Source organism: Thamnophis elegans, chromosome 1 (genome assembly GCF_009769535.1).
Source record: "Thamnophis elegans isolate rThaEle1 chromosome 1, rThaEle1.pri, whole genome shotgun sequence".
Classification (NCBI taxonomy): Eukaryota; Metazoa; Chordata; class Lepidosauria; order Squamata; family Colubridae; genus Thamnophis; species Thamnophis elegans.
In genome coordinates, this window is record NC_045541.1 from 21,043,520 (window position 1) to 21,053,519 (window position 10,000).

The window sequence follows — 10,000 nt, forward strand, 5'->3', positions numbered from 1 at the left end:
AGGTCCCAGTGACCGACCCAAATTCGATTAGCCTTCATTCGTAAAATCCACTCTTTTTTAAAACTGATGAAATGTAAGCACTATTTTTTTCAGGTGGGGAACACAAGAAAACTTCAGTCTGCATCTACTGGGAAAGCAACTTTAAGGTATATTTAAAGACGATTAAATTGATTGTCTGTTTATGATGTTCTAAAAAAACAAAAGGAGCCCTAGAAATTCTAGAACAACAACAACAAAAACAACAACAATAATAATAATAATAAACACCCTACTTGGAACAGCTTATATCCTCCGACGTTACCTTAATAGTTCCTAGGTCCTTGGTTAGGATTCAAGCTGTTGAGCTACCAACCAGCCCCAAAGGCTGTGAATCTCACCAAAGATTAACCACACAATAATAATAATAATAATAATAATAATAATAATAATAATAACAACAACAACAACAACAACAACAACAGTAATAATATAATGACTTCTCCCCCTCCTCTTCATATGTCTCAAAGTAATTAGAGATATTAAAACACCCAAAAATTAACCACTGATTACTCCAGAGCATAATGGAACTGATATCTTCTCCAACTTTTAACCAAGGTCCAGATAAAACAGCCCTAAAAATGACAACAAATGTGTGTGTGCTTAATTCTTTCATTGTGGCTATCATACAATAGAACCGAACAGAGTTGGAAGGGACCTTGGAGATCTTCTAATCCAACCCCCTGCTCAGGCAGGAAACTCTATACCATTTCAGACAAACGGTTGTCCAGTCTCTTCTTAAAAACTTCACAACTTCTGGAGGCAAGTTTTTCCACATATCACCAAATAGTAATTCCTTGCCTTGAAGAGTCTTCAATTGTGAAGGCCTCTATGCTATTCTTGTTCTTTTTGTGAACGGTAGAATATATTTATAATGCGGGATCATGAGGCAAAGTTTGAAAATGAACTCTTACTTTGGAAGCAAGTATGGATCTTGTCTTTTAGCTGTTCTAGAACTGTCTTCTGATAGCTCAGTTCAAAGCATCCTGTAAACAGCGTTTCACGGATAAACAGAAACTTGAGGAAAACATTCATTTTTATTATCTCTCCCCCCACCCACTCCCTGTATGTAGCCTTTTCCTATTAGCAAACAGAGAAAGCCTTATGTTTTGAGACCTAAGATCCATGTTTATAGGGGGCAAAAATGGATAGCAGTTAAAAACTACAAAAATAGAGGAGTGTCACGTCCCTCTCTCCCTCCCTGCCTTGAAAGATAAATTCAATGGGGGGTGTCTATTTTTAACCTCCTGTTCTTTCCTTTTGGCAGAGCAATCAGTGTTAGCTGAGCTCTTTGACGGAAGGGAGCCAAGTAACCCCATTTGCTGCCTTTTTGCAATGACCAGCAGCTTTCCCCAGCTGCCAGAGGGGAACCTTTTTCGCAGGAAGCCCAGTTCTACGGCAACACCATGACCAGCAACAATAGTCCCGAGGAGCCACTTTCCACAACAACTGTTAGTTCAGTCCTGGTTGAGGCTGGGGATTGCAGAATTGTCATCGCTCTTCTTAAGGTAAGCAGAACAGAGCCTAATTCTTCCTCTGGGCTAGGTTGGTACTCTGCTCAAATGTACACGTATAAAAGTTAAATGCTGAGCTGCCGAAGGGAAAACCCCAAGGAGCGGCATAATGTACTGCAAGTTTCTGATGAGTGAAAGAGTTTAAAAATCAATCAAGCATCGTTCAAGAGAAATAATTTGCTTTCTGATGAGTGAATTTAAAAATCAATCAAGCATCATCCCAGATAAATAATTTGCTTTCTTTAAAGACATATTGACTAAAATTAAATAAACAGCACAGCAAAAGTGTGCAGGGACATCTTGGTTGGCATGTAGTTTTTCTCTGATTGTGATTGCTTTCACTGAGAATTTATAACTTTGTTTTCCATATTGTTAAGGATTATATTCGGTTTATAAAAGTGCATTAACCTAAGCTGATTAACTAAAGGAATCATTATCATGTTACTGTATAGGGAAATCATTAGCGCTCACATGGTGCGAATATCTATTTGCATTTTATGAAGTAAAAAGGCTTATTTAAAACCTTAATGAGAATTATTTTACCATCTCATTTTAGTCTACGCATTCATTGCATATCTCCTCTGTTGAAACTTATGTATGCTAAAGTTTATGTGCTATTATATTTGTATGTGAGCCACTGAGACCTGGTTTTGATTGTGGTGACATGCAAACATCTTTAATATAAATAAATATTTATACATAAAAGTAAAATATTGTTATGGCTTGCAAAGGAAAGTCCAGGCTGATCCAAAATAGTGAAGTTCATATTAGACCTATTAAAATAAACATGTAATTTAGTAGCCTTAGTTCTATTTATTTAAATACTTCTACTCTAAGCATGACTTCATTTAGATCCAGCTCATAATCCTTTATGTCAGGTGTTCTAACCCACAACTCAGAGAGTGCATGCCGCCCTGGAGAGCTATTAATGAGATGCCTTACAAGATGGTAAACGTTTAACATTTGATATATATAATATACATTAACTATATTATATAATTTTATATACCCCCCAAGACAATTCCTCTTCACTCAATGCATCCAGTACCCTCCTGCTTTATATCCTTTAAGCTGATTTTAGCTTATTACTGTCCGAACCAATTACTGTACAAAAATATGGTGTACTGTATTCTGCTTAGAAAAATATTTGCTTATATTTCTGTTTTAGTGTGGCAAATGGGTACAGCTGCAGTTAGTTGAATCACTTCCAAATTTATTGGAAATTGGCAGCAATGAAGAAGAGACCAAAAAATTATTATGTGATCATGAACTTCTGCTGTCTAAGCTTAAGGTAAGAGAAACAATACAACCTGAAATGCTGTAATTTATGGTTTTGATTGTGATTTGAAAGTTGAAATTGACCATTCAGCAGAATTGTGTGCAATATCACAATATTAGACATGAGGAGCTCCTCCACATTATTAAAATAAGCCTTTAAACAAAAAATCAAGCAGCAAATTATCTTTTCCGAACAGCTCTTCAGACCTTGTCAGTATCAAACTTCTCCTAAACCCTTGCTTCACAGATAGGAGTTGACAACTACACATGATCAGTATCCACAGACAATCATTGACAAATACTTGTTCCTGATGGCAACATCAATTTTCAAGTTTTATGAATGGCTAACACCAGGTGGCAGAGTCAGCTATAAGCATCGACCTTAAGTGCCCTCCAGATGTGTCGGACTATAATTTAGAAACCAACTCCATTGGCCTGGCTAGCTGAGGATCATGGTAGTTATAAGTGGTAGGCAATAAGTTGACAAGTCTAATATAACGGAAAAGGATCAGGAAAGGACAACAAATAAGAACAAATCAACAGTCGCATTCACTCCCTAGATTGGCAAAGTATAGCTTTAAGTCCCTGAAAGAAAGATGATATGGTACTTTTATTCCCTGCTATTTTTATTTCAGCTCCCAGGACCGTACATCAGTATGTACAAATGTTGGAGTAATGTTTCAATGGACACCAGAACACAGAATGGAATTAAAATAAGTTTATCTTCCATTTTATAATCCTCTTTATCATACTTACCAATCACAAATGCAAAATCCCAGATGGAATGCTAAATTAATAAATAATTTATTAATTTAATTATTAACTAAATGGCAGTAGTTCACAGGGTCTTCCGAAATTTTTGCAACTGATATCTGGTGGCCCAATTGGTCTAACTGAAGTAGAGAGCTGCTTATCAGGACTATGACTTATAATTCATGTCATACTGAATTATAGGTAATCTTCAATTTATGACCACAGTTGAGCCAAAATTTATGTTGCTAAGTGAGAAATTTGTTAAGTGAGTTTTGCTCCATTTTGTGACTTTTCATCCCACATTTGTTAAGTGAATCACTGAAGTTGTTAAATTAGTAACATTATTGTTACTAATAATGGCTTTCCCATTGACTTTGTGTTGGAATTCATTGTTGGAATGTATTTTATGCAACAACTACAGTAGTATTTAGCCAGTAGATGACAGTGTTTACAAGTTTGGATCTATGGTATATACTCTATGCTCTTTTGTTCTAAGTAGAGTTTCCGGTTTCCTGTTATAATTATATAGTTGAGTAGTAAAGCACATGGTGACTGTACTCTTTCTTTGCTCTGTGGTGCTATATATATATATATATATATATATATATATATATATATATATATATATATATATATATATATATATAGAGAGAGAGAGAGAGAGAGAGAGAGAGAGAGAGAGAGAGAGAGAGAGAGAGAGAGAATGTGTAATACTTTGCTAGGCAGAATGTCACAAAAAGTGATCACATGACCCTGGGGCACTGCATCCATCATAAATATGAACCAGTTGTCAAGCATCCAAATGTAAATCACATCTCCATGGGGATGTTGCAACCATTATAAGTGTGAAAAATGTTCATAAGTCACTTTTTTCAGTGCCATTATAGCTTTGAATGATCAATAAATGGACTGTTGTAAATCAAGGACTACATGTGTTAACCATGTTAGCTAAAACCTTTGGGCACATCCAGTTCAGAAACAGCTCTACATTGGCAGAGGAAGGTGACCTCTCAGGTGGCAGACTTTGTTATCATGAAAAGGCATCCCATTGTTACTACTCATTTTTTGTTATTGTCTTTTTTAAAAAGAGACAAGAGGGTAAGGGTAACTGAGATGGATGCCATCATTGTAACACCACAATCAAAACCACCTCCTTTTATGTGTTGCTTTCAAAAACAGGGGGGCATGACTTTGGATGCATGGGTTTAGCCACAATATTGGCTTGTTTATTTGTTTGTTTGTTTGTTTGTTTGTTTAAACATTTATATAGCCACTCATCTGATACTGAACTCTGGGTGGCTTCCAACCAACAGTTAAATGAGCATCATTGTACAATTAATACATATATCAATTAAGCCCACAAATCATAAACTCCCATCAATTTCACTCTACACGGAAGAGCCGAGGTGGCGCAGTGGGTAGAGTGCAGTACTGCAGGCCACTTCAGCTGACTGCTAGTTCAGCAGTTCAGCGGTTCAAATCTCACTGGCTCAGGGTTGACTCAGCCTTCCATCCTTCCGAGGTGGGTAAAATGAGGACCCAGATTATGGGGGCGATATGCTGACTCTCTAAACCGCTTAGAGAGGGCTGAAAGCCCTATGAAGCGGTATATAAGTCTAACTGCTATTGCTACTATTGCTACACCAGCACTTGAGAGGAAAGTTAGTTCTTAAATGCTTTTTGGAAGACTAGAGGGGTAGCGGCTTGCTGAACCTCAGGGGGAAGGGTGTTCCATAGGGCAGGCTGCCATTGAAAAGGTGGACACCCTAGATCCCATAAGATGACAATGTTTAAGACAGGAAGGGACTAGGTAGTGCAGATAGGTATCCTTAGGGAGAGGTGCTCCTGCAAATAACCTGGCCCTGTGTCACAAATAGGCTTTAAACTAGCATCTTGAATTGCATCTGGAAGGAAAGTGGGAGCCAATGTAAACTGCGCAACAGAGGTATAGCATGGGTAAACATAGGGGCAACCATCACTACATGTCCTGCTACATTCTGAAACAATTGGAGCTTGTAGGTGGTTTTGCAGGGCAGCTCTAGGTAGAACACGTTGCAGTGATCCAACTAGGTAATGCCCAAAGCACGAGTGACCTTGGTTTTTGACTCACACTCTCAAATGTCCCTGCGGGAGGAATGGGGGGAAGGGAGAGATGTCAGTCTTGGATGCAAAGAACAAAGCTATACTTCAGGAAGAGATGCAGAGCAACTAGTCGCTACTTCAGTTCAAACATTTGGAGCATGTTGCCATTGGCAGAAAGCTTATGGCAAGGGAAAAGTTATTAATGGTTCTGAAGAAAAGACATTCTCTGGCTCCTGGAGGTGCCATTCACCATCATGCTCATAATGCCCAGGTCCTTGTGTGTAATGGGATAACATTAGAGATTTTAATGCAAACTATTTAAATACTGCACATAGGTGCCTCAAACAATATACTCTGAATTTTAGCACATATGGTAGCAATCTGCAGCTGGCAGCCTCCACTTTGTGCCATGCATTCAGTAAAAATAATGACAGCAGCTTCCTTTCCGTAATAAAAGCAGAACATGATGATGTTGTGTGCTGAAAGATCTTGAACAGAACTTGGATCTTGTAAACTGAGGTGAATGACCTATTAAAGAAGTAGTTAAGGAAGCCGTTCATTTCTAAACATCACAGGGAGGAAGAAAAACCTTCCCAGAAGCAGAAAATTCCTCCATGGAGGTTCTAAAGCAATGCATTCCTCCTAATGAACCTACTTCCACATTAGTAAGAAATAAATTTCCTAGAAAATTATGCATTGAAATCACATTGGGAAGCAATCAAGAAAAGCAGAATTAGACAGAATTGACCCAGGAGGCAAAATTCAGACAGGAGTTAGGGAACTATGTTATTTATATAATTATTTTCACTTGGTAGCAACACACCATGTTTCCTCGAGAAATCCATGGTGATGCTCACTTCTCCATTTTTTCTCACAACAACTCTATGAGGTAAGCAGTAAGAAAGCACCTGTGCCACAGTCATCAGATGAGATACTGTGGCAGAGAGTAAATTTGAACATGGTCATCTCCAATTTCTAACCCAGCATTCTAAGTACATTCCAATGCTTCAACAATAAAAGTTGAAAGTTTATTTATAAATGAAAGAAATCTTTATTATCTCTAATATTTTTATAGAGTATTATAACATGTAGGATCTCTCGATGCTACATCTGAAATCTGGAAATGAGAAGGAGCCATGGAAGAGCTCTTTAACCCAAACCTGCACTCTAACCCTAACCCGAAACCACACCTGAACCCGGACCCCGACACTCGACCCAGAACCGGAACCGAACCCTGATCCTAACCCTAACATGAACCTGAACCCTAACCTGACCCTGAACCTGGACCCTGACACTGACCTGGACCCTGACCTGGACCCGGATCCAGTCCCGGACACCGACCCCAATCCCTACCCCAATCCCGGATCCAGACACGGACCCTGACCCAGATCCTAACCCTAACCTTAACCCTAACATGTACCCTAATCCTTATCCTAACTGGAACTGGAACTGGAACCGGAACCAGAACCGGGTTCAGGTCCATGTCCAGGTCAGGGTCAGTGTCCAGGTCAGTGGTCTTTGGAAGAATCTCTTTCACTTCTTAAAATCTTTCTGCCTCTGATCTGTATCTTTAAAATATCCATTTGCACCTTGCAAATGTAACACCTGGAATGGAGTCAACATCAATCAGCTTGCCAATAGTGAACAGCAGAGAAATTGTAAAGAAAGTATTCCGTAAACCTGGAGCCATATTGGCTGGGAGTTCTTGGGACTTGTAGTCCTCAACATGTCTGTAGGGTGACAAATTAGAAAAGACTTAAGTAAAAAGACTTCCGGCTGCTCTAAGCCCCGCTGTTTTAAACCTGGCTAATTTGCTTGCCTTACACTCTTCAATATACAATTATTCACTTCACCTCCACAGAACTAGGCCTGGAATGGCTGAGAGCATTTTAATTTAATGGGCTTGTTAGACTATTTTAGTTGGTTAACATTTTCAAAGGACAGAGGCCCATTCCTCAGGTTGTTTACTTCCTATTTTTAGTCATAGATTTTATTTTCTAGTAATGGAGTCCTTTCTACCATAATGTTTATCTCCTTGGGTCAAAATATTTTTTCTTTGAATATGAATTCCACATGAAGGTAAGGAATAATACTGATGACAAAAAGTGGAGCTGAAGATAAAATGGTGGAAAAAAAAATAAGGATGATGAGATAATAATAGCTAGCAGCTTTTTCAGACTTAGGTTTAAGGAGATTAGATGAATAATTGCTGGGACCAGGAGAAAATCTAAAGAATTTGAATTGTGGGGTTATTAGTGTTTTGTTAATGCTCAGATTTATTTCTGCTTTTCAGCAGAGCTACATGAAACAGTAGAAGATTTTAAAGAGATGCTAGGAGAGGAAATTATCGGAATCTCAGTTTGGAAAATATAGAAATCCAATTAATTTAGGAACTTGTGATGGTTGATCTAATGGGAATGCACTTTGTAACCTGGCTGTACTCTTGAACTTAGTTTTTTCTATAAAACCAGGAAGATTGTTTTACCCACTTAGGTTGCTCCACCAGCTGCAGGCATCTAATGAAACTCTAATGAAATATTATAACATATACATTGCAATTATAATCTTGCTATTATACATTACTATAAGATCTGTTGGTACTTGTTCCCAAACAAAATTGAAAATAATTGAAAATGTGGTTCAATTAAGGGAAAGTGTTTTGTACAGAGCTGTTTTATGCATGCCTATGTCCCATTGGATGTTAGGAATTGTTGTTTTATTCCCTGAAATTCATTGATTTTTCATTGATTTGTTGAATGTCTACCTTTTACTTAGGGAGTTCTTAAGGAAACTGGCTTTCTGTATAAATAGTGTCAAAAATATAAGGATCAGGGTTACTTAAGAGTTTTGAATGGGAAATCTGGTTGAATCTGTTCTGTAATTCATTTGTTTTCCTGTCTGTCCTTGGTTTCTGGCAAAAAAAAAATATGCCAATTTGGGAGAATGGCTGTACCATTCGTTTAACAACCATGTGATTTGCTTAAGAACTATGGTGATTCACTTAATCACCACTATGACAAATGTAAAAAAATGGGTCCAGTTATATGAGTGACTTGACATACAACTGCAATGACTTAAAACCAGATTTTCAATCCAAATTGTGACTCTAGACTTTTCTAGCTAGTAAGAGATATATCTTTGTTGGGAAAATTGCATGAACTGCATGAATATTCAATGAAGAATCTACACTTTTTAATGTTAAGATTTGGCTTGTTGTGAAATATTCTGTGAAACATTATTATGCTTGGTGTTCTGTGAGTGGATTAAACTCTGAAAGTGAGCTAGAACATTTAGGGAATGTATCTACGCATTCTTGACTGGTTGCCAAGGTCCTGTTTTGTGTCATAGTAAAGGTCACAATGGACTAGAGTAGGGACCTTGGAATGTATGCATAAGCTCTGCTCTGCAGAATTAGTTTTCTTTCTGAAAAAAAGCAGGCATTTGTGATACGTTTGTCAACAGTCCTTGAAATTCATTCAGAGAGCTGTTTATTATTTTATTTGCTCCAACCCAAATAAAGGAATAAATTAGGTGAGTATCTAGTTTGGGAGAAAAGATTCATGTTTTGTTGTAATAATGAAGAATATATGTAACCTGGTGCTGTGAATTGTTGGGTTCTTGGATCATTGTTGGATTCTTGGCTGGCAAGGAGAAAATGAAGCTTATCAACAACCTGTCAAATGTTTGTCTTCAAGAGGAGGAATATTGTGGGTTTTAAAAAAAATTTAAAAAACAAAAACAAAACAACACATACAAAAAACTTTCCTCAATTTCATCAAGCATCTTGTTTGGTTACAAACTTTTGTCCATCAGTTTTTACAATTAAAAATAATATCACTGGTTATCCATCAAACATAACTAAATACATTATTATCATTGAGAGGAATATTGTGTTTTAACACATTAGACCAGGGATGGGCTTCAAAAACTTCAGCAACGGGTTCTCTGCCTGGTTGCTGGATGGGCGTGGCCTACTGGCCTTCTGCATGGGGGGAGGGGCATTTGCACATTCCCTAGGCTTTGGAGGCTTTCCTCGAGACTCTGGGAGAGCAAAAACTGCCTCCCTGGGCTCCGGAGGCCCTCCGGAGGCTGGAAACGGGCCTGTTTCCAGCCTTCCAGAACTTCCAGGAGGCATGTTTTCTCCCCCTCCCTGAGCCTCCGCACAGGCCTGCGTGGAGACTCCTGGGAGGGAAGTGGCGGGAGGGGAGGGGCCAACTAGGGTTGAGATTTGGAAGTTCTCCAAACCGGCCATAATGTTAGCTACGGGTTTTTCTGAACGCGGGCGAATGCATAGCAGCAGAATATAGATTATGCTATATACTCTGTTAATCCTGGAA

The 10,000-nt window shown here is 38.3% G+C and overlaps 1 protein-coding gene across 1 annotated transcript in view; it reads left to right on the plus strand.

Moving 5' to 3' along the window:
• The first annotated feature begins 1,331 nt into the window (after positions 1-1,331).
• Positions 1,332-10,000, plus strand: part of LOC116508921 (coiled-coil domain-containing protein 141-like) — a 129,174-nt gene continuing 120,505 nt past the window's right edge. The window contains exons 1-2 of the mRNA XM_032217797.1: positions 1,332-1,544; positions 2,719-2,841. Coding sequence (XP_032073688.1) covers positions 1,443-1,544; positions 2,719-2,841 — 225 coding nt within the window. The 5' untranslated portion in view covers positions 1,332-1,442. The remainder of the gene's footprint in view (positions 1,545-2,718; positions 2,842-10,000) is intronic.